At 45.1% G+C, this 25,460-nt stretch overlaps 1 protein-coding gene across 1 annotated transcript in view; it reads right to left on the bottom strand.

Moving 5' to 3' along the window:
- LOC139578342 (C3 and PZP-like alpha-2-macroglobulin domain-containing protein 8) overlaps positions 1–25,460 on the bottom strand; it is a 62,594-nt gene that overhangs the window by 23,186 nt on the left and 13,948 nt on the right. Inside the window, exons 4-27 of the mRNA XM_071405799.1 lie at positions 24,928–25,093; positions 24,662–24,714; positions 24,088–24,105; positions 23,378–23,432; positions 23,164–23,277; positions 14,993–15,077; positions 14,763–14,871; positions 14,403–14,630; positions 14,088–14,258; positions 13,581–13,709; positions 11,048–11,240; positions 10,669–10,844; positions 8,900–9,049; positions 8,633–8,794; positions 8,399–8,541; positions 8,106–8,168; positions 7,073–7,304; positions 6,122–6,275; positions 5,230–5,369; positions 5,048–5,099; positions 4,594–4,892; positions 3,035–3,260; positions 2,503–2,679; positions 2,206–2,287 (exon numbers count right to left, since the gene is read on the bottom strand). Of these exons, the coding sequence (XP_071261900.1) occupies positions 2,206–2,287; positions 2,503–2,679; positions 3,035–3,260; positions 4,594–4,892; positions 5,048–5,099; positions 5,230–5,369; positions 6,122–6,275; positions 7,073–7,304; positions 8,106–8,168; positions 8,399–8,541; positions 8,633–8,794; positions 8,900–9,049; positions 10,669–10,844; positions 11,048–11,240; positions 13,581–13,709; positions 14,088–14,258; positions 14,403–14,630; positions 14,763–14,871; positions 14,993–15,077; positions 23,164–23,277; positions 23,378–23,432; positions 24,088–24,105; positions 24,662–24,714; positions 24,928–25,093 (3,377 nt within the window). The remainder of the gene's footprint in view (positions 1–2,205; positions 2,288–2,502; positions 2,680–3,034; positions 3,261–4,593; positions 4,893–5,047; positions 5,100–5,229; positions 5,370–6,121; positions 6,276–7,072; positions 7,305–8,105; positions 8,169–8,398; positions 8,542–8,632; positions 8,795–8,899; positions 9,050–10,668; positions 10,845–11,047; positions 11,241–13,580; positions 13,710–14,087; positions 14,259–14,402; positions 14,631–14,762; positions 14,872–14,992; positions 15,078–23,163; positions 23,278–23,377; positions 23,433–24,087; positions 24,106–24,661; positions 24,715–24,927; positions 25,094–25,460) is intronic.

Here is a 25,460-nt window from a genome sequence, read left to right as displayed (position 1 = left end):
TCCATTAAAGGGCAATTCCACCACTTTTCAACCTCATTTTCATTACCTCCAGCACAATAACAGTGTATACATATGTGGGAAAAAAAGTTATATACGATGACATTACATTTACATTTGAGTCGTTTAGCAGATGCTCTTATCCAGAGCAACTTACAGGAGCAATTAGGGTTAAGTGCCTTGCACAAGGGCAGCAGTGCTTAATTTGTAAATTGTGAGTTGCCGGAATAAGAGACGGGGGTGACCTGGGGAGCTCTGAGGTACCGGAAAATCACCTTTATAATGAAGTATTGTATGCACATCATCACATTTACGTAGTGGTCTAGACTAGAGCAGTAGAGTAGAGACTTTCTTTTGTAGCCTAGGGTCCAGGAAAATTTGTGCCTTTTATAAACGCATTTCATGCAATTCTATGTCATTTTACATGACTGGAGACTTTAGCAGAATCTTTTTTAATACCGCACAAATTATTGAAATGTCAGGCTACTTTGACACTGACAAACTGAGAATCTGATATCAATAAAAACGACCTTGCCTTGAATCCATCACTAGCCTAGGCCTAGATGTGTGGAAGAGACACATATTGTACAATATGAGGAGGAAATTAAAGTCCTAAAAAGCTTCCAGTTTCACTGACTCACAATGATGCACAGCTCACTCACCGGCGATGGCCAATGCTCTCGTGCCAAAAGCCTATCTCTCTCTCTCGTTTTAGTTTTAGTTTGTAAAAACAATGCCGTTCGCTTAATAGGCCTATTTGGAAGACAGATAAGTATTTTTGTTTAAGCAGGAGCCTGCGAGAGATAGGGTACAGACACGCTTGTCTCTCGCACCACAGCACCTGCCACGAGTTGGTCTCTAGGCTACAATGTTGTGCAAATCATAATCCCGGGCAGGCCCAATCAGAAATCAATTCTTAAAATATCAGGTGCGGGCTGAAAATCTACATTTTCACAATAGGCAAAGTTTTTTAGGGGGCAGGAGAATTACAGAGGAGGCAACTCAAATTAACTCTGAGCACTTTTATTCCAATTTTTACATTGCAAACAGCGAAAATCACGTTTCATGCCACGAGAGGTACCGGATCCTGGCAAATAGGTTCTGGAACTAAACAGTCCAAAACTGAGAGGTGCCGGATGCTGTTCTGGCAGGATCCGACTCAAATTAAGCACTGGCACAGACAGATTTTTCACCTAGTTGACTGGGGGATTCAAACCAGAGAGCTTTTGGTTACTTGCCCAATGCTCCTAATCACTAGGCTACCTGCCACCATCAAAAGTTGAAACATTTCACAAATAGTCCTTTTCAAACACTATGAGATTTGCAGTGATGTGGGGAGCAAGAAAATACTTTCCCACTGGCTAGAAACGCATTGCAGGTTTAAAAAAAATACTTTTACTCCTACTCTGTGATTTTTTTAACCACAGATCATTGAAACGCTCCGTTTTCACATATGTAGACAATGGTATGATGCTAGAGATAATGAATATCAGGTTGAGAAGTGCCGGAATTGCCCTTTAAGTGGCCTGGAGCCTAGCAAGCTCCTCTGTCTCCAGTGGTAGTGTAAGTGTGAGGAAGGAGGGAGTGTAATGTAGTCTACATACAGAGGTGGTGCCTTGCCCATGGGGCCAAAACAACCAGGGGCCATTCTGTACCGTGTGCATTAACCCGCTTTAACAGCAAATAACTCACTGGAGCCCCATGGCTGCCTGGGGGAACCAATTACGAGTTTGTGTATGATTCTCCTGGGTATATTTAACCTACTGTTTCACAGTCTGAGCTCTATTAAATATCATAATACCCACATCAACTAATAAATCACCCTGAAGGTATGCAAGGGGCCCGAATATGCAAGCGGAACATTGGAGCCTCTCATACGCTCCGTATTCACTATTCCAAATATTATGACATGGCTGTGGCCTCTTGCCCCCAGGGATGTGTAAACATTAAATAAACACTCAGCGAGCCTAAGTCGGCCGAATTAAACACAGGGTTATGAGGGTATGAATGTTGACCATATGTATTCAAAGTTACTGATAAGAGCTTCATTGTTTCTGCCAATAACACGCAGGCCAGGGTAAGTTGAGATGCAATATGCAGTTTTAATCTATGTACCATACAGAGTTAACTGACGTGGGATGTAAACTTAAGGGAACAGCAGATGACTTACTGAGGGATGTAATTCTAAGCGAAGAGTAGAGGACTTACCACATGCTCCCAGAGAAGTCCCTCTCTCCAAAGGCACTATAAGATCCATCCTGGCGCTTATAGGTCAGTTGTCTCTGGTACCCTGGGAAGGTACAGGGGAGAGGGGATCAGTGGGTGGAAGCTATCTAGACCAGGTGAATATCAGAGAACGTCTACACTGTGGATTTAGATCTAAGTGGATAGTAAGGGATTGATTTTGTATAGTGATCTTCAATAGGGGCCACTTGAGATCTGATACATAACTCGCAGGAAAATCTCAAGACAGGTCTCAAAGCCCTTGAACCATTGGTGGTTTACCTTGCAGCAGGTAGTCTGTGGCCTCGGCCTCCACCTCAGGGCTGAGCTGACTTGTCTTCTGCAGGTACTTGAGGACAAAGACATTGGGGGCGAAGTGAATCATGTTCTGCTCCCCACAGCCAAAGGGCAGCCGTAGCAGCTTGTCCAGGTTGTTGAGGGTGGGGCCCATCACGTCCCCTGAAATCAGAAAGCACAGCGCAGAAACAGATCAGCAACACTGCCTCACATAAACATAGTTTTATTGAGTTACAATCTCTTTTTAAAAAGAGAATTGGTCTTAAAATAAATTAGCTGCAAGATCAACAGGATTACAATAGACTATGAACATATCATCAAATGTAATTTAGAGAGAAATTGGCGATGCTTACTATAATTAACCACATGGACAAGGTACTGTATGTCAAAGTGAACAGGATGTTTTCAGAGTGCATGGGTGAAGAGTAGCAGCAGACATTCAGATAATGAAAATGATTGAGCTATGAAAAGGAAGTGGAAGAGAAATGGATGAGAAATAAATGGTGTCCCTCCTCACCTATCATGGATGCAGTGGCAGTCTCAGAGCCAGGCACCACGTTGTGAGGAACGCCCAGTGTGAAGGCCTCGTTGTGGTTCTCATCAGAGTCCTCCTTCCTCCAGATCTTAAACTCACCCACCGAGCCCCAGCCCGTGGAGAAACCAATGTGACGCACCTGCCCAGGGAGTGGGCTGGACCACTGCAGGATCACCGACTCATTGGACGGCTGCAAGCCATGTCCGACCTATCAATGATTGATATGAGAGATTAGAGGTTTTTGACTAGAGTAAATGGGTGAAGTTGTCCCTAACCACTGATACAGGGTCAGATGTCTTTCATTGACCTAACGGTTACGATTAGGATCGGGAGTAGAGTATGTGATTTGAGATCTGTGACTCGAGTGCTGGTTAGAGAAATAGACCCAGCACTGTTATTCTCATTTATAGTAGTTAAAACAATGTGCAGGGCTTAACATTTTACATACATACATACATTTCAACAAACATGAATGACATCACACTTGCTCAGACTCACGTTCCCACCGTATCCACACCCAATGTTGTTTCCAATGCTTGTAAGACTGCCCCATATGGCTTCACATTCACATTCAAAAATAAAGCATTTGATTCTTCCATATATGTTAAGTTGTCGATAGTTTTTTTCTATGTATGTTTTTTGTTTATTGTATAAAAAAAAGTAAAATACAATATTACAAAAAAAAAAAATGTGCCTTGGGTTTTGCAAGGTTCCAATAAAAGCCTGATACAATATAAATGTGGTCCTGAATTTCACTGATCTAATGAGAAAATGGTCGAAAAAGGTGTTCGCTCATGCTGTACAGAGGAAGTCCCTGTGACTAGTCCCGGTCAATAGTAAAATACTAGAACCCAATAAGATTCTACTTAAAAATCTGTTTGGTTTGATTTTGCATGTACAAATCCGAGGCACACATAAAGTCCATTACCAAGAGTTGGCAAGAGCAGTCTTCATCACATTTTTCCAACATCCACTCCACATGCAAATGAACAGATTGCCCCCTGGGTATTGCTAAGCATTTTTTAATCACATTAAACCAAAGACCATGCAGAGATGAACATGGCTCATCAAACCAAAATGCAATCGGTCACTAGAAAAATACATGAATCTTATTGGGCCATACAGGGTTCTAGAGCAGGCTTTTAATTGCTCCCTTTGATGAATGGTGCGAGGCTAATGCAGGGTTCAGACCTGTGTGCCAGGCAGCGCCATGCGGACGCCACGGATCACTGAGTGTCCTCGCTGACATCAGCCAGTTAAGCGTGACCTCACAGGCATGTCATTAAAAGTGGCGCCAGTCCTCTTGACTACACAGCCCCTGTGCCTGCCCAGTCTAATGTTCCCTGTTTAACTCTCAGTCACTACCCCAACTCATTACTAAACTCTACCTCATGCCCTGACTGACTGGGGTTCTATATTGAAGATGACATGGTGGATCTGTATAGGATTCATAAGAGGACACAAATCCCAGAACTCATTATATAGAATAGATGCTCCAATACCCAAACGAGAACTAGGTTTGACCATCACCCTACTCTCACCTGCACCCCACCACCATTCCAGCTGACCCAGAAGCTGCGGAACTCATCCCAGGAGAGGATGCCCGGAGTGGGGGCGCTGACCACTGGCTCGCCCATCTTGCCCAGGGAGATCCAGGAGCCAGTGTTCTGTCTGCCCCCCAGTACAATCTCCAGCATCTCAGCACTGTCATGGGGGCTGGGTGAAAGGGCAAAGTGGGCATCGTTGTGGGTCTTCACTGCCACCTCAAAGTGGGTCATCTTGGCCGGCTTCTTCACGTACTGGTATTCATACTTGTTGGGTGTAGAGATGTGGATCCGCTCTGAAAATGGAAATGTCAGATTTACATGAAATTGTGGCCCAGTGAGGAAAATAAATCAGACTGTATAGAGGCAGATTGGTATTGGGTAACAGTCAAAATGTATTTGCTCTGAGACCTGTGTAGTACTATAGTACAACATATAAGTCTATACTGACCGTTGGGGCAGAAGAAGACACTGTAGGTGTAATGTCTGGGCAGGCCCTCTGGCTGTAGGAGGGAGAAAGAGAGAAACATGTTAGAGCTGACATCACTCTACTAATGACAGCACAAGGTACAGCGAGCATCTGCTCCCCATCTCAGCTCTCTCCCCAGGCAGTCTCTCTCCCATTTCTCATACCTCCACCAGGACACTCCTCCGGACATAGTCAAGGCCAGTGGGGGTCCTCCGATCCTCTAGGTCATCTGTGTTTTTGCTTGTTTTCGTTGACTGGAGTCCATCTGAGCAGCAGCCCGGTTCACTATATGCAATGGCTCGCGCTATGGCAGGAAAAATAGAAATACACTTCACCTCACCATATATAAGCATTGTTTTTTTCCCTTGTAAGTTCCCACTAAGAAAATGTTTTTTAAAGTACATATAAAACCACCAAACACACCTTACATCTATCAACAACACAATCCCACGTTGCACAACAACACAAAACATGTTTGTCAAAGAACATGTAGTTCCCTTTACAGAGAAGCACATTGGAGTCGTGGTTGTGAGCCAATGTGTTCTCTTTGTGTGTGTCTAGTGAGAGGGAAAGACTAGGGGCCAGGGGACAGAGCCGTGGGGGGCCCATTTATTGCCAGTGACCTGAAAACTCATCAACATGCCACTGAGTGTCAGTGCAAGGCCCTGGCTGCTCCCCTGCTGGTGGCCTGCTTTGTTCCCAGATGTACTTTTGAGGGGACTGTTTGTATCGCTGGATGACCAGATCACATACGCATCAGGTCTTTCAGCAGCATGGAACGTCTTGGACATACAGTACAGACTTTAAAGGCCTCATGGACTTACGAACGACTGGATAGGAGAGCCAAAAGGCAGGTGTTACTCCTTCACATGGAACAACAGTGCAGTGTACCATACCAACCTGCAATATCCTCGAAATCAAATCCAAACTTCAAGAGCTATTAGCAAGACGCCTAAAACATCAGCAAACTTTGAGGATTTCAGGAACTTTAATAACTATGAGAGAACTTGGAACTCTTCCCAGGGGGTTCCCCAGTAATTGACTAGATGGAATAACCTGTAATGTTGGCAGCACCCAGCTCAGTGAAGGACAACACTATGGATGTGGGTGTGGCTTCTCCAGGAGCCACACACTTCTTCCTGGTGAGGTGATGCTTTCCGGGGTGGCCTACAAACTTGATGCCTTTGGGAACGGTCACTTTGACATGGACCTGAGGGGGAGGGGGAGGGGGAGAGAGAGAGAGAGAGAGAGAGAGAGAGAGAGAGAGAGAGAGAGAGAGAGAGAGAGAGAGAGAGAGAGAGAGAGAGAGAGAGAGAGAGAGAGAGAGAGAGAGAGAGAGAGAGAGAGAGAGAGAGAGAGAGAGAGAGAGAGAGAGAGAGAGAGAGAGAGAGAGAGAGAGAGAGAGAGAGAGAGAGAGAGAGAGAGAGAGAGAGAGAGAGAGAGACACACACACATAAACACACATGAAGGTCCTGTGTTAACACCAGAGATGGATTTTTTCTGACAGGACATGATTGCATCATATCTGCATATCCGTTCTTTCATGCAGTGTGACCTCCTCAAAGCTCTTAAAGGATTTTGTGGAATTTTCTAATCACATTGCACATTTTCCATGCAGACTGACTCATTGCTCTCAGGCTCCCTGAAGGATTAAGTTCCAGTCATTGTCCAAATTTCGCAAAGGACTCGGTAATGCAGTCAGATCGTTTCACTGTTCTTTATCCACACGCCACAAGTCGTAAATAACTTTCCAGGAAATATAAGAATCACATGTTCAGGCAGACATCAAAGCGAGGGCTCCATTGGCCTACATAATCACCTAACATGACATTAAAGCGCAGCACCCACACCCCTTTAACATTCTCATCTGCCAACACCATGATGGAGGATGGACACACTTATGGTCATATTAGGACTGGATTGCTCTGCTCCAAGTGTAAATATTTATATTTGATGGTCATGGTTTAGAATTGCTCCACCTGTCCACCCCTTTCCTCAGCCCCTCACCTCTGCGCAGCTAGACAAGTAGTTGTAAACGGTCAGCGGTACTTTGGTCTGCTCCCCCTGTATCACACTGTAGGGGAGGGTGAAGTCTACGAAGAAGGGCTTGAAGGTACGAAGCTCCACCCTCTTGGAAAGGCCCAGCCCCTTCTCCTCTGACAAGCCAATGGCCTCCGTCACCCAGGTGGTAATGGAGTCTGGAACGTCCAATCGCAACTCAGCTTCCCCGGTGACATCACTGTCAAAACAGATTTTGGGGAAAAACTGAAACACAGACGATAATGCACGATTCCAACAAAGCAATTTTCTCTAAGCATGACCCCATAGCAAACAGTGTTTCTGACCAATGTTTGGAACAAGAACATTATGGCACTAATGGGATTGATCTAATACAGTATGTGTCTTATTAGGGCAACAGCTGTAACTAAGTAATATTCTGCCCATAGCAATACATAGGTTTAAAAACAGGCAGTTAGGTGTTCGGTATAGATGGATGAGATCATTGTTGGCTACTCATACTGACGTTGGTTTTGGCCAGCTTTCACAGAGCATAATAAACGTCCTCGGAAATTACTAATGCCCTTCCTTTTGATGAAAGTCACCCAAAAACTACTTTGATACACTCAATAAGGGAAATCAAAGCGTTGGATTGAATAGGAAATTAGGCAGAACACAACTCTGCCGAAAGGAATCAAGCATATGGAAACATATGGCCAGTTAATTTATATTGGTTGGAAATGAATGGAAGGAGCTGTTGAGAAAGCTGGTGCGTGTTCCAAAATAACCCTGCTTAAATGAGCCACATTCACACCCACTGGGAGAAAATACTGGACAGTCAACGAGTGGTGAAATATCCCCTCTCAAATATGTACTCCTTTACCCCTCCTTCCCCACCCACTCCTCCATCTTCCAAGTTTACAGATCTGGAACGCCACCAAATCCCCACAATCTGATGCAGCTGAGACCATCCCCACCCACTCACTCAAATACAGACGTGCGCTCACGCGCACACACAGAGATGATGTAGCTATTCCAGTACCTGACATTGACGCAGTGCCACACCCACGTCTCCGGGAAGAATGTCCGTCTGCGCTTCTCTGCTCTGCAACCAAAACACAACACAACCTGACATCAATAAAGGCCTTTCATTATGGACCTGGATGCAATAACCCGTAATTGGAAAATGGATTGTCTCTAAACCCTTGCTGACATGTGTTAAGGCACACCATGTGTATAATGTTTATCTGGAGGATTAAAGATATAGGTCCAGTTTCTACTTCAGATACTAGTGGGGCACAGTGGCTAGCTCCAGGGGGAGAAACCTGTAGCTACCTGGGCATGGTGCGAGAGTGCATGGCTGCCACCAGCGTCGATGTGTGAGGCTGGAAGGCGGGAACGGCCTCGTCCGTGTACATCCCTCCAATCTGTCTGTGGTTCAGGCTCACCATGTCAGTCATCACCACCAGGCCAGTCTCCTGTTACACAGACACACATTGTAAAAGTGATCTACACTGAAGATCTTATGCCACGTCAGGTGATTGATTGGTGACGGAGTATTGCCCTTACCGTGAAGGCGAAGCGGGCATCTTTAGTGATGTCCCAGTGCCATGGGAACACTGAAGAACGCCTCCGTCGGCTAGACGACAGCCCCGGCCACCAGAAGTGCCCATCGTCTTTGGGGACTCCGAAGGCATCGGACACGTCAAAGTCTGCCAGTTCTTTAAACACCTACAGAAAGAACAGTGGACATGGATGGCTTCCATTCATTTCCTGTCCGAATATAGATGAGTTGTACTATAGATTAGAAACAAGGTAAGATGGAGGGAGACAGACCTTGTCTGGACTGAGCTGGAAGTCTGGCTTGAGGAGATAGAGGCTCTTGTCCACGGTGGCGACACAAACGCAGGAGCCCTTCTCACCAGTGACACGCAGACTGATAGGGTCACCTGGCATCGACTCATTGGTGGACAGAGAGACAGACACCTATAGAAAATAGGTGATACAAAATAAATATACAGATCACGTTTTAATGTCACATGCACAAGTACAGTGAAATGCCTTGTTTGATTGGAGACATCATCCACAGAGACTTTCAACTGAACTGTGAGTGCTCCTGTGAGAACCATAGCTGAAGCCGTGATATATTTATGGTCAGGAGTCAACAGTTAAATGCAGGGCTTGAAGACAGAGAATGACAGCCCTAAACTTTCACACCCCAAACCGGTTTTCACTCACTAGCCCAAATTAGCCCTGTTAATGTGTTCCACTGGTCACCAAATCTAACCCCTCATCATCCTGCCTGTCATGACCCCACTCATCGCCACGCACGCACGCACGCACGCACGCACGCACGCACGCACGCACACACACACACACACACACAGATACACACACACAGTCTCTGTCTCATCATGTCCATGCAGGTAGCCACACACACACCTCCCCCTACCTCACTGATTGCATACCAGGTTACAGTAAAAACTCCAGGGAAGGACTTAACACACCCCACCTAATGCAGCCAGCAACTGGGGAGCTCATGGGCCAACACAGCTGGTTGTTTACAGGGACTCACTGGCACTGGGGATCCCACTGTAGTATAGCATGGGACTTCAGTCAACTATGGTACTCAAGTCAACTGGAAACCCGCACAAGAACAGTGGGCAACGTCTCTGTCATCCCAAAGTGAACGTGGTCTGGTTGCCTGTGTGTATCTGTTTAGCCAACTCCTTTGTTGCCTGGCATGAGTTGGGGTTAGGGTTAGGCAGACTGGCAACCATGATAGACTGACCTATCATTCTGACAGAGACTGGGTGTACAGGCAGTACTGTTTGTACAGGCAGGACTGTGTGTAGAGGGAGGACTGTGTGTACAGGCAGGACTGTGTGTAGAGGGAGGACTGTGTGTAGAGGCAGGACTGTTTGTACAGGCAGGACTGTGTGTACAGGCGGGACTGTGTGTACAGGTGGGACTGTGTGTACAGGGAGGACTAAGTACAGGCAGGACTGTGTGTAGAGGGAGGACTGTGTGTACAGGCAGGACTGTGTGTACAGGCAGGTCTGTGTGTACAGGCAGGACTGTGTGTAGAGGGAGGACTGTGTGTACAGGGAGGACTGTGTGTAGAGGGAGGACTGTGTGTACAGGCAGGACGGTTTGTACAGGCAGGACTGTGTGTACAGGGAGGACTATGTACAGGCAGGACTGTGTGTACAGGCAGGACTGTGTGTCGAGGGAGGACTGTGTGTACAGGCAGGACTGTTTGTACAGGCAGGACTGTGTGTACAGGGAGGACTGTGTGTACAGGCAGGACTGTGTGTACAGGGAGGACTGTGTGTACAGGCGGGACTGTGTGTACAGGCGGGACTGTGTGTACAGGGAGGACAATGTACAGGCAGGACTGTGTGTAGAGGGAGGACTGTGTGTACAGGCAGGACTGTTTGTACAGGCAGGACTGTGTGTAACAGGGAGGACTATGTACAGGCAGGACTGTGTGTACAGGCAGGACTGTGTGTACAGGCAGGACTGTGTGTAACAGAGAGGACTATGTACAGTGCACAGTGAGGGATGCAAGGACTCAGAGAGAGATGGAGGTATTGTTACGGTACCTGGTTCTCAAAGCTGGGCTGTACAGGGATCTGTAGACTGTCAGTGACGCCCTCTCCATTCTCCCTCACGTAGTAGACCAGGAGGCGGCTGAGGGGCGCCATGGCGTGGGTCACGGGGAAATGCAGCACCAACATACAGCTGTCTGTCTCGTCCTGTGGGGAGGAGGCCGCCGGATCTGGAGGGGCGTGGGAAGAGAAAGAGGGGAAGAAGAGGGAGAGAAGAGACCGAGGGGGGATTCAGAGCCATATATCTACAGAGTTTGACAAACTATCCTCTATGTATTCTTAGCAGAATGTATTGGAACATTTGCTACAAACATTGTGTCAATTAGTCATTATGGAACAAAATAGACTTCTCATCTGGGACTCTAGTACTGACCAGAGCCACTGGGCTGCTGGGTTGTGTGGACGTTCTTGTCGAAGGTGACCGCTGCCCTCTTGCTTCTTTGGGCTGTAGCGTTGGACTGCTGCTGGCCAGACTGGATGATGTTCCCTCTGGAGGCAATCTCATAGTGGAGGGTGAAGTTACAGGGACAGGTGGACTTCAGAGTGACCTCAGCTTCCTCACCGATCTAAACACAACATTCAGAATAAACCTTTAATATATGTACATCATAATGATTATAATAGTATAAGTAGTACTCCGTTATTACTCTTAACATACAATCCATATATGATATGTGTCCCATGTTTCAATGGTGGTGTTGGAGCCCTGATTATGTGTAATGCTAGTAAAGTGTGGTAAAGTGTAGTAAAGTAAATAGTAAAGTAATGATAGTAAAGTGGAGTAAAGTAATGTTAGTAAAGTGGAGTAAAGTAGATAGTAAAGTAATGACGGTAAAGTGGAGTAAAGTAGATGGTAAAGTAATGATACTAAAGTGGATAGTAAAGTAATGATAGTAAAGTGGAGTAAAGTAATGATAGTAAAATGGAGTAAAGTGGATAGTAAAGTAATGATAGTAAAATGGAGTAAAGTGGATAGTAAAGTAATGATAGTAAAGTGGAGTAAAGTGGATAGTAAAGTAATGCAGTGGATAGTAAAGTAATGCTAGTAAAGTAGATAGTAACGTAATGACAGCAGAGTGGATAGTAACGTAATGATAGTAGAGTGGATAGTAACGTAATGATAGTAGAGTGGATTCAAGTGAATAGTACAGTAATGATAGTAGAGTGGAGTAAAGTGGATAGTAAAGTCACGATAGTATAGTGGATTAAAGTGGATAGTAATGTAATGATAGTATAGTGGATTAAAGGGGATAGTAATGTAATGGTAGTATAGTGGATCAAAGTGGATAGTAATGTAATGATAGTATAGTGGATTAAAGTGGATAGTAATGTAATGATAGTATAGTGGATTAAAGTGGATAGTTATGTAATGATAGTATAGTGGATTAAAGTGGATAGTAAAGTAATGATAGTAGAATGGAGTAAAGTGGATAGTAAAGTGATGATAGTAGAGTGGAATAAAGTGGATAGTAAAGTAATGATAGTAAAGTGGAGTAAAGTGGATAGTAAAGTAATGATAGTAAAGTGGAGTAAAGTGGATAGTAAAGTAATGATAGTAGAGTGGAGTAAAGTGGATAGTAAAGTAACGATAGTATAGTGGATTAAAGTGGATAGTAATGTAATGATAGTATAGTGGATTAAAGGGGATAGTAATGTAATGATAGTATAGTGGATCAAAGTGGATAGTAATGTAATGATAGTATAGTGGATTAAAGTGGATAGTAATGTAATCATAGTATAGTGGATTAATGTGGATAGTTATGTAATGATAGTATAGTGGATTAAAGTGGATAGTAAAGTAATGATAGTAGAGTGGAGTAAAGTGGATAGTAAAGTGATGATAGTAGAGTGGAATAAAGTGGATAGTAAAGTAATGATAGTAAAGTGGAGTAAAGTGCATAGTAAAGTAATGATAGTAAAGTGGAGTAAAGTGGATAGTAAAGTAATGATAGTAAAGTGGAGTAAAGTAATGATAGTAAAGTGGAGTAAAGTGGATAGTAAAGTAATGATAGTAAAGTGGAGTAAAGTAATGATAGTAAAGTGGAGTAAAGTAGATAGTAAAGTAATGATACTAAAGTGGAGTAAAGTAGATGGTAAAGTAATGATAGTAAAGTGGAGTAAAGTAGATGGTAAAGTAATGATAGTAAAGTGGAGTAAAGTGGATAGTAAAGTAATGATAGTAAAGTGGAGTAAAGTAATGATAGTAAAGTGGAGTAAAGTGGATAGTAAAGTAATGATAGTAAAGTGGAGTAAAGTAATGATAGTAAAGTGGAGTAAAGTAGATGGTAAAGTAATGATAGTAAAGTGGAGTAAAGTGGATAGTAAAGTAATGATAGTAAAGTGGAGTAAAGTAATGATAGTAAAGTGGAGTAAAGTAGATAGTAAAGTAATGATAGTAAAGTGGAGTAAAGTAGATGGTAAAGTAATGATAGTAAAGTGGAGTAAAATAGATGGTAAAGTAATGATAGTAAAGTGGATAGTAAAGTCGATAGTAAAGTAATGCTAGTAAAGTAGATAGTAACGTAATGACAGCAGAGAGGATAGTAACGTAATGATAGTATAGTGGATAGTAATGTAATGATAGTAGAGTGGATTCAAGTGGATAGTAAAGTAATGATAGTAGAGTGTAGTAAAGTGGATAGTAAAGTAACGATAGTAAAGTGGAGTAAATTGGATAGTAAAGTAACGATAGTAAAGTGGAGTAAATTGGATAGTAAAGTAATGATAGTAAAGTGGAGTAAAGTGGATAGTAAAGTAACGATAGTAAAGTGGAGTAAAGTGGATAGTAAAGTAATGCTAGTAAAGTAAAGTGGATAATGAAGTAATGATAGTAAAGTGGAGTAAAGTGGATAGTAAAGTAATTATAGTAGAGTGAGGGGAGTACCTTCAGAGAGGGGAGTACCTACCTTCAGAGGAGCACTGAGGCTCTGGATCTGGATGTGACACTTGCTGGGGGAGTACCAGCTGCTGATGGACAGGTAGCTGGGGAGGTACTGGTCTCCAGCCGGACGGCCATCTATAGCTGTCACCTTGGTCTGGGGCACAACACCACAGGATTTAACCCAGCAATACACTCCACTCTCTAGACTATGACATCAAGCAAAATCCTGATAGCGCCTAACAGCCTCAGCCCACTAAGCTTATCTGATAAATTGTTCAACTTTGTTGACTAGCACCCGTTTACAAACATTTTAATGGACATTTCACTGCATCTTCATTTCACATTTCTCTGTTCTCGCAAATCATAACCAACTCTCTAGCTAGCTGGCTCGGTTTTATGAAAAGCTCTGACTTGCCTAGTTAAATAAAGGTTAAATAAATCAATAACAAATTATGAGAAGCTAACTAAGCCCTAACCGTGTTCATTTACACCTCTCTCTCCCTCAAACTCTCCATCTCCGAGGCCTACTGACCTCCAGCCAGACGTATTGGGCAGCAGTGGGGATGGAGGGGATCTCGAATGTTGCCTGGCCGTCCCTGGACGTCAGCTCGCTGGTGTACACGTTGTCCTTAGGGGTCAGCTCCGCCTTCACACGCACCCGCACCCCATCCGCTGGGCTACCATCAGGATAGGTTACCTCTACCTGGTGGACAGAAGGACAGGGTGTACAGACAGTCAGGTCTCTCGCATGGAGACACATAAGTGAACCCAAGTCTTGTACAGTCCAGCTTCCCTTGATAGAGGCCATGTGAAGTCAGTGGTATGAATACCTTTGGCTGTCTCTTACCTTTCCCTTGTATGGCAGACCAGGCTTGAACTGTTTACGAGTGTCCTTTGAGTATTTGATGTCGATACGCTGCTTGTGAACTGGGGTGGAATCATCGAACATGGTCTGCCGCCCTCCGTCCACGCTGGTCACTGACACCCACATGCTCACCGTGCCCCGGAAGTGATCAGCCACATCCAGGGGCATCATGTCTTTGACACACAGGCTGAAGGACGCTGAGCCTTTGATCTAATAATAGTGGATGAAACAGACAGACTTAAATATCTTAAATTAATCCTAAAAAGGGGAAACTCAGCAGATTTGAATGTGATTCCATTTTCCTGTTTTAGATTCTTCAACACTACAGCTGGGTTGACTCACCTCCATGGTCTTGACCACAGGATGGCCCACCTCATGTCGGTAGTACCCAACTCCATTCACAGTCATGTTCAGTGTCATCTTCCCGGTCACAGGCTTCCCAAAGGTATACCTAAAGAGAGAAAAGTCATTTGTGTTCAAACAGGAGTAGAGCTGCTACTTTGCCTCTCTAGAACAGTATGTGTTAGGGCATCACATTAGGATGAGGTGAATGCTGTGAGTTAGTCACTCACCTGGCCATCACGGTGGCCTGTTCACACGTGTTCAGGTCCCGGATGTACCGTGGAGGGTCTATCACCAGCTCAAACTTGGGCATCACTGTGTGGAGTAGAGGAAGAGGTAGAGGGGTCCACAACATGGCTATACAGTCCCAGTTCAAACCTATAAATGCCACCTCAAACAGAAGGGTCTTTGAACGTACACTACATGACCAGAAGTATGTGGACACCTGCTCGTTGAACATCTCATTCCAAAATCCTGGGCATTAGTATGGAGTTGGTCCATGGTTCGGGCTAGGCCCCTTAGTTCCAGTGAAGGGGAATCTTAATGCTGCAGCATACAATGATATTCTAGACAATTCTGTGCTTCCAACTTTGTGGTAGCAGTTTGGGGAAGGCCCTTTCCTGTTCAGCATGAGCAAGGTCCATACAGAAATGGTTTGTCGAGATCAGTGTGGAAGAACTTGACTCGCATGCACAGAGCCCTGACCTCAACCCCATCGAACACCTTTGGGAGGAATTGGACCGCTGACGGCGAGCCAGGCCTAACTGCCCAACATCTGTGCCCGACCTCACTAATGCATCGTGGCTGAATGGAACCAAGTCCCCGCAGCAATGTTCCAACATCTAGTGGAAAGCCTTCCCAGAAGAGTTGAGGCTGTTATAGCAGCAAAGGGGGTCCAACTCCATATTAATGCCCATGATTTTGGAATGAGATTTTCGATGAGCAGGTGTCCACATACTTTTGGTCATGTAGTATACCTTCTATGCTCACTTCGAGGAAAGCAAAACAGAAATATGCTTGAGAGCACCAGCTGTTCCGGACGGCTGTGTGATCATGCTCGCCGTAGCCGATGTGACTAAGACCTTTAAACAGGTTAACATTCACAAGGCCGCAGGGCGGCAGACGGATTACCAAGACACGTACTCAGAACATGCGCTGACCAGCTGGCAAGTGTCTTCACCGACATTTTCAACCTGCCCCTGACCCAGTCTGTAATACCTACAAGCAGACCACCATAGTCCCTGTGCCCAAGAACGCCAAGGTAACCTGTCTAAATGACTATCGCCCCATAGCACTCACATCTGTAACCATGAAATGCTTTAAAAGGCTGGTCATGGCTCAGATCAACACCATCATCCAAGACACCTTGGACCCACTCCAATTCGCATAACACCCCAACAGACCCACAGATGACGCAATCTCTATTGCACTCTACTTTCCTACCTCTACAAAAGGAACACCTATGTGAGAATGCTGTTCATTGACTACAGCTCAGTGTTCAACACCATAGCTCCCTCCAAGCTCATCACTAAATTAAAGACCCTGGGATTAAAAACCTTCTGCAACTGGATCCTGGACTTCCTGACGGGCCGGTGGCGAGGGTAGGCAACAACACATACACCACGCTGACCCTTAACACGGGGGCCCCTCAGGGGTGCGTACTTAGTCCCTTCCTGTACTCCCTGTTTCCCCATGACTTTGTTGTCGCGCACGACTCCAACACCATCATTAAGTTTGCCAATGACACAACGGTGGTTGGCCTAATCACCGACAACAATGAGACAGCCTACAGGGAGGAGGTCAGAGACCTGGCAGTGTGGTGCCAGGACTACAACCTCTTCCTCAACGTCAGCAAGACAAAGGAGATGATCGTGGACTACAGGAAACCAAGGGCCGAGCATGCCCCCATTCACATCGACAGGGCTGTAGTGGAGCGGGTTGAGAGCTTCAAGTTTCTCGGTGTCCACATCACTAAGGACCTATCATGGTTCAAACACACCAACACAGTCGTGAAGAGGGCACAACAGTTAATCAAATGGCTACCCGGACTATGTGCATTGACCCCCTATTCTTGCACTGGCTCTATGCACACACATACTACACTGACACTCCAACACACACACACACAAACACTACATACGCTCACACACACAAAACACACACACACATGCATATTGACGCCACACACACACACACTCACATATAGTCACACACGCTGTTGCTGCTGCTACCTAATTGCCTAGTCACTTTTAGCCCTACCTACATTAACATATTACCTCAACTACCTCGTGCCTCTGCACATTGACTCAGTACCGGTACTCCTTGTATATAGGAGTACCGGTACTGCCAACTTTACTTTGCTAGCTTTGCTTTGCTAGCTGACAACTTTACGTTTATATTTTTAGTTTTTCCATCACAACTTTTTTCCCTCATTCAACTTTTTCACTCCGGACGCTTTATCTGGACATGGTTCGTCAGCACCTTCAACAGCCGAAGCTAAGTAGTAACTTTAACATGATGTCTTCTAACTGCATTCGCTGTACTCATAATATACAGGAGAATGATCGCCTAACGGCGAGGATAGTTGTGCTGCAAGCCCAGCTTCAGACGCAATCGTTAGGCAAGGGTAATTTCAGTGTAGGAAAGGGTGAAACAGCGTCTGTGCCACCAGTAAGTACAGATAGTAACGTTAGTATAAATCCCCCCGCACTGTCCCCGCAGCCAGACAATTTTCTCATGGCTTCTGGAGGGAAATGCTGTTGGAATGCTCAACCGGTGTCGCTCATTCAGCCGACAGAAACTTTCAACCGGTTTTCCCCATTGAGTAGCGAGTCGGAGTCTGAGGCCGAGTCTTCTCTTGTCTCTACTCCTCCCATTACGGGGTCTGAGACGCCGAAGGCTCCCACCATTAGCTCTGACAAATTGAAAACCCTAGTCATTGGCGACTCCATTACCCGCAGTATTAGACTTAAAACGAATCACCCAGCGATCATACACTGTTTACCAGGGGGCAGGGTTACCGACGTTAAGGCTAATCTGAAGATGGTGCTGGCTAAAGCTAAAACTGGCGAGTGTAGAGAGTATAGAGATATTGTTATCCACGTCGGCACCAACGATGTTAGGATGAAACAGTCAGAGGTCACCAAGCGCAACATAGCTTCAGCCTATAAATCAGCTAGAAAGATGTGTCGGCATCGAGTAATTGTCTCTGGCCCTCTCCCAGTTAGGGGGAGTGACGAGCTCTACAGCAGAGTCTCACAACTCAATCGCTGGTTGAAAACTGTTTTCTGCCCCTCCCAAAAGATAGAATTTGTAGATAATTGGCCCTCTTTCTGGGACTCACCCACAAACAGGACCAAGCCTGACCTGCTGAGGAGTGATGGACTCCATCCTAGCTGGAGGGGTGCTCTCATCTTATCTACAAACATAGATAGGGCTCTAACTCCACTAGCTCGACAATGAAATAGGGTGCAGGCCAGGCAGCAGGCTGTTAGCCAACCTGCCAGCTTAGTGGAGTCTGCCAATAGCACAGTCAGTGTAGTCAGCTCAGCCATCCCCATTGAGACTGTGTCTGTGCCTCGACCTAGGTTGGGCAAAACTAAACATGGCGGTGTTCGCCTTAGCAATCTCATTAGGATAAAGACCTCCTCCATTCCTGCCATTATTGAAAGAGATCGTGATACCTCACATCTCAAAATAGGGTTACTTAATGTTAGATCCCTCACTTCAAAGGCAGTTATAGTCAATGAACTAATCACTGATCATAATCTTGATGTGATTGGCCTGACTGAAACATGGCTTAAGCCTGATGAATTTACTGTGTTAAATGAGGCCTCACCTCCTGGTTACACTAGTGACCATATCCCCCGTGCATCCCACAAAGGCGGAGGTGTTGCTAACATTTACGATAGCAAATTTCAATTTACAAAAAAAAAAATGACGTTTTCGTCTTTTGAGCTTCTAGTCATGAAATCTATGCAGCCTACTCAATCACTTTTTATAGCCACTGTTTATAGGCCTCCTGGGCCATATACAGCGTTCCTCTCTGAGTTCCCTGAATTCCTATCAGACCTTGTAGTCATAGCAGATCATATTCTAATTTTTGGTGATTTTAATATTCATATGGAGAAGTCCACAGACCCACTCCAAAAGTCTTTCGGAGCCATCATCGACTCAGTGGGTTTTGTCCAACATGTCTCTGGACCTACTCACTGCCACAGTCATACTCTGGACTTAGTTTTGTCCCATGGAATAAATGTTGTAGATCTTAATGTTTTTCCTCATAATCCTGGACTGTCGGACCACCATTTTATTACGTTTGCAATCGCAACAAATAATCTGCTCAGACCCCAACCAAGGAGCATCAAAAGTCGTGCTATAAATTCTCAGACAACACAAAAATTCCTTGATGCCCTTCCAGACTCCTTCTGCCTACCCAAGGACGTCAGAGGACAAAAATCAGTTAACCACCTAACTGAGGAACTCAATTTAACCTTGCGCAATACCCTAGATGCAGTTGCACCCCTAAAAACGAAAAACATTTGTCATAAGAAACTAGCTCCCTGGTATACAGAAAATACCCGAGCTTTGAAGCAAGCTTCCAGAAAATTGGAACGGAAATGGCGCCACACCAAACTGGAAGTCTTCCGACTAGCTTGGAAAGACAGTACCGTGCAGTACCGAAGAGCCCTCACTGCTGCTCGATCATCCTACTTTTCTAACTTAATTGAGGAAAATAAGAACAATCCAAAATTTATTTTTGATACTGTTGCAAAGCTAACTAAAAAGCAGCATTCCCCAAGAGAGGATGGCTTTCACTTCAGCAGTAATAAATTCATGAACTTCTTTGAGGAAAAGATCATGATCATTAGAAAGCAAATTATGGACTCCTCTTTAAATCTGCGTATTCCTCCAAAGCTCAATTGTCCTGAGTCTGCACAACTCTGCCAGGACCTAGGATCAAGGGAGACACTCAAGTGTTTTAGTACTATATCTCTTGACACAATGATGAAAATAATCATGGCCTCTAAACCTTCTAGCTGCATACTGGATCCTATTCCTACTAAACTACTGAAAGAGCTACTTCCTGTGCTTGGCCCTCATATGTTGAACATAATAAACGGCTCTCTATCCACCGGATGTGTACCAAACTCACTAAAAGTGGCAGTAATAAAGCCTCTCTTGAAAAAGCCAAACCTTGACCCGGAAAATATAAAAAACTATCGGCCTATATCGAATCTTCCATTCCTCTCAAAGATTTTAGAAAAAGCTGTTGCGCAGCAACTCACTGCCTTCCTGAAGACAAACAATGTATACGAAATGCTTCAGTCTGGTTTTAGACCCCATCATAGCACTGAGACTGCACTTGTGAAGGTGGTAAATGACCTTTTAATGGCGTCAGACCGAGGCTCTGCATCTGTCCTCGTGCTACTAGACCTTAGTGCTGCCTTTGACACCATCGATCACCACATTCTTTTGGAGAGACTGGAAACCCAAATTGGTCTACACGGACAAGTTCTGGCCTGGTTTAGATCTTACCTGTCGGAAAGATATCAGTTTGTCTCTGTGAATGGTTTGTCCTCTGACAAATCAACTGTACATTTCGGTGTTCCTCAAGGTTCCGTTTTAGGACCACTATTGTTTTCACTATATATTTTACCTCTTGGGGATGTTATTCGAAAACATAATGTTAACTTTCACTGCTATGCGGATGACACACAGCTGTACATTTCAATGAAACATGGTGAAGCCTCAAAATTGCCCTCGCTAGAAGCCTGTGTTTCAGACATAAGGAAGTGGATGGCTGCAAACTTTCTACTTTTAAACTCGGACAAAACAGAGATGCTTGTTCTAGGTCCCAAGAAACAAAGAGATCTTCTGTTAAATCTGACAATTAATCTTGATGGTTGTAAAGTCGTCTCAAATAAAACTGTGAAGGACCTCGGCGTTACTCTTGACCCTGATCTCTCTTTTGACGAACATATCAAGACTATTTCAAGGACAGCTTTTTTCCATCTACGTAACATTGCAAAAATCAGAAATTTTCTGTCCAAAAATGATGCAGAAAAATTAATCCATGCATTTGTTACTTCTAGGTTAGACTACTGCAATGCTCTACTTTCCGGCTACCCGGATAAAGCACTAAATAAACTTCAGTTAGTGCTAAATACGGCTGCTAGAATCCTGACTAGAACCAAGAAATTTGATCATATTACTCCAGTGCTAGCCTCCCTACACTGGCTTCCTGTTAAGGCAAGGGCTGATTTCAAGGTTTTACTGTTAACCTATAAAGCGTTACATGGGCTTGCTCCTACCTATCTTTCCGAGTTGGTCCTGCCGTACATACCTACACGTACGCTACGGTCACAAGACGCAGGCCTCCTAATTGTCCCTAGAATTTCTAAGCAAACAGCGGGAGGCAGGGCTTTCTCCTATAGATCTCCATTTTTATGGAATAGTCTGCCTACCCATGTGAGAGACGCAGACTCGGTCTCAACCTTTAAGTCTTTACTGAAGACTTATCTCTTCAGTAGGTCATATGATTGAGTGTAGTCTGGCCCAGGAGTGTGAAGGTGAACGGAAAGGCTCTGGAGCAACGAACCGCCCTTGCTGTCTCTGCCTGGCCGGTTCCCCTCTCTCCACTGGGATTCTCTGCCCCTAACCCTATTACAGGGGCTGAGTCACTGGCTTACTGGTGCTCTTTCATGCCGTCCCTAGGAGGGGTGCGTCACTTGAGTGGGTTGAGTTACTGACGTGATCTTCCTGTCTGGGTTGGCGCCCCCCCTTGGTTTGTGCTGTGGTGGAGATCTTTGTGGGCTATACTCGGCCTTGTCTCAGGATTGTAAGTTGGTGGTTGAAGATATCCCTCTAGTGGTGTGGGGGCTGTGCTTTGGCAGAGTGGGTGGGGTTATATCCTTCCTGTTTGGCCCTGTCCGGGGGTATCATCGGATGGGGCCACAGTGTCTCCTGACCCCTCCTGTCTCAGCCTCCAGTATTTATGCTGCAGTAGTTTATGTGTCGGGGGGCTAGGGTCAGTTGGTTATACCTGGAGTACTTCTCCTATCTTATCCAGTGTCCTGTGTGAATTTAAGTATGCTCTCTCTAATTCTCTCGTTCTCTCTTTCTTTCTCTCTCTCGGAGAACCTGAGCCCTAGGACCATACGTCACGGCAAACCGGGCATGATGACTCCTTGCTGTCCCCAGTCCACCTGGCCTTGCTGCTGTTCCAGTTTCAACTGTTCTGCCTGCTGTTATGGAACCCCTACCTGTTCAACTCTTAATGATCGGCTATGAAAAGCCAACTGACTTTTATTCCTGATTATTATTTGACCATGCTTGTCATTTATGAACATTTTGAAAATCTTGGCTCTCTCTAATTCTCTCCTTCTCTCTTTCTTTCTCTCTCTCGGAGGACCGGAGCCCTAGGACCATACGTCAGGACTACCGGGCATGATGACTCCTTGCTGTCCCCAGTCCGCCTGGCCCTGCTGCTATTCCAGTTTCAACTGTTCTGCCTGCGGTTATGGAACCCCTACCTGTCCCAGACCTGCTGTTTTCAATTCTTAATGATCGGCTATGAAAAGCCAACTGACATTTATTCCTGATTATTATTTGACCATGCTTGTCATTTATGAACATTTTGAAAATCTTGGCTCTCTAATTCTCTCCTTCTCTCTCTCTTTCTCTCTCTCGGAGGACCTGAGCCCTGGGACCGTGCGTCGGGGCTGCCGGGCGTGATGGCTCCTTGCTGTCCCCAGTCCACCTGGCCTTGCTGCTATTCCAGTTTCAGCTGTTCTGCCTACGGTTATGGAACCGCCACCTGTCCCGGACCTGCTATTTTCAACTCTTAATGATCGGCTATGAAAAGCCAACTGAAAATTATTCATGATTATTATTTGACCATGCTTGTCACTTATGAACATTTTGAACATCTTGGCATAGTTCTGTTATAATCTCCACCCAGCACAGCCAGAAGAGGACTGGCCACCCCTCATAGCCTGGTTCCTCTCTAGGTTTCTTCCTAGGTTTTGGCCTTTCTAGGGAGTTTTTCCTAGCCACCGTGCTTCTACACCTGCATTGCTTGCTGTTTGGGGTTTTAGGCTGGGTGTCTGTACAGCACTTCGAGATATTAGCTGATGTACGAAGGGCTATATAAAATAAACTTGATTTGATTTGATATAGCCTCGCTATTGTTATTTTATTGTGTTACTATTTCCTTTTTTTCTTGTTATTTGCGGAATTTGTAAAAAATAAAAAATCTTTTAAACTGCATTGTTGGGAAAGAGCTCGTAATTAAGCATTTCACGGTAAAGTCTAGACCTGTTGTATTCGGCGCATGCGACAAATAAAATGTTGTTTGATTTGATAAATGGTCACTTTCAGGTAGCAAGTAGCAACTCACCATACTTCTGCACTTCAAAGGACTTGTTGTAGGTGTGCCCCTGCATCTCTACAAAGATGAACCACTCTCCAAACACGGGCTGGTCTGAGAGAGGGAAACTCATGTTGACGACCCCTGAGGAGAGAAGCAGGGGTCAAAAAAGATCAACGCCACATGACCTACAGCAGTCACTACACAGTAGATGATGATAATGATAGCATAGGGAGTTTCTCACCACAGCAGAGGGGTTTAAGCCCTTTCCACTGGACCATCCGAGATCCTCTTGGGTCCTGCAACCCAGAGTATGAATACACAGTTGATCGAGAGATTCTACTTTCATCAAAATATGCATTACTCTGTTTCTCCCTACATGAAAGCTGTGAACTTACATAAGTACTCATGAGTAAAGTTATGTAAGGGTTATGCTAATAAATATATTGGGGGTAACCCCTGCGTGATGAAATCCTACAGTAAGCTACTTCTTACATACACTGACCTGGCTCTGACTCAAGGGGAAAGACTAACACTAACGGCTGTCAATCAGTTAATTGCAACCACTCGCACAGACACTTCCCTGACCAAGAGGGCCAAGGGACTGCAGGCTGCAGGTGACAGAATAACACAAACAACTACACAGTTTCTTAGTCACTGAGCTGAGCCTGTTTCCAGAGCTCCCTCGGACATCTTAACACAAAGCAGCATATTTTCCCTGAAAAGATACCGCAGACAGAGCACAAGAGGATGTGAGAGGGACACAGAGAGAGAGAGGAAGTGTGCAGCATTAGCTGGGCAAGATGTAGGGGCCAGGCTGGAGCTCAAAGCCCAGGCCTGTTATCAAAGTGAGCCCTTCCCTGCCCTGTAATCTCCTGCCTGGGGTTGGGAAACTAAACCCCCAGCGTCCCATGGCCCTCCCTCTAGGTCCGGGTGGTCCCTCCCTCCACTTACCAAAACGTAGGCCTCAATCTGCAACCAGGAGAAGAAGAAGAGTAAAAAAAAATGTCAGGGACAGCACACACATTAGACAAACTGCAAACTGCACAGCCACATGGCAAAAAATCTCCACCTCCTCCCCCCTCTCCAACAATCATCCATCTGTGAGTGCGAGCGTTAGCCTTTGCCAGCAGCAGACCTTTATAGCTCCAGCCATCAATAAACACACTGTCTACACAGCGGCAACTATATATTTGGAGCCATTTCTAAAAATTCTAGCAGGAATGGCAAGCTTTGTGGCGGTAAATAGGTTACTGTACATTTAGTGTGCATTCAGGCTCAGGCCAGGTTTCCCCCACTTCACTACTCTCTGACAGAATGTTGGAAAAATAGGTGTGTGAAAACTAGCTTGATGCCACCCTTCATTTAAAGCCATAACACATCAAAGGAGAGGAGGCCAGCTGCTTGGAATCAAGGCCCACTGATAAACATTAGGTCAACACACCTGATTCTCATATTTCATATCCCATTAATTTCCTGTAAGTGGGTGTGATGACTTGGCTTTGATGTGAGAGACTGGGTGCATTACCTTGTCATTGACCGGCCTCAGATCCGGAGTGACAGAGTACACGTTGATGAGCACTGGATTGAGAGAGGCACAGATTATTACCCATTTCAATGCATTTCTAATGTAGAGTGCAATAAACAATCCATGTCATGTCATTAGCTTTTCTCCTGGGCTGCTATTAAGACTGGCTTCTTACAACACACAATGGCCTATGAATAAATATATCTACAGTAGAGGTTTATGAGTGGGACAATGGCTGCTACTGGAAGGGCCTGGAAGGCTGAGACCTTTGTGTTTGGGCTTGTAGACTGGCTTATCCGTCTGGATGAAGACGGCTGTGCCCTTGCTGTCCACAGTGACAGTGGTGTAGTTGTGGAAGATATATCCCCCCTCAGTGATGTGGCGATTCCCCCACACCTTCAGATGGGCCTGACCTCTCAGACCACGAGGAACCTGAAACCAGGAAGGGCACATATATCTTCAGGATGCGGTACCTAACACAACACCACACAGACCAGTGGCAAAGCCCTTGCTAAAGTGCCTAGCAACCACAGTGGACAATACGAGACCATATTTGATAAAGACAGGGGTGGGGGTTAGAGGGAGTGGAGGAATCAAGTCGTGAATGTTGGATTGATCCATTCCAGCCTTTGGGGCCTGCAGACCCTTACATGCACGTCAACAGCTGTTGCATATTATATTTGAGGCTATTACCTTATTCCAAATGAATGTGCAAAAAGGCAGATGTTCACATACAAATTATGTTAGTGTTGTTTTGCATGTCATCTGTGGAATATGGACAAACTGACTGGGATCTCAC

This window comes from Salvelinus alpinus, chromosome 6 (genome assembly GCF_045679555.1).
Source record: "Salvelinus alpinus chromosome 6, SLU_Salpinus.1, whole genome shotgun sequence".
Taxonomy (NCBI): domain Eukaryota; kingdom Metazoa; phylum Chordata; class Actinopteri; order Salmoniformes; family Salmonidae; genus Salvelinus; species Salvelinus alpinus.
The sequence above is the reverse complement of the archived record's forward strand: the minus strand, read 5'-3'. Positions and strand labels throughout refer to the sequence as shown.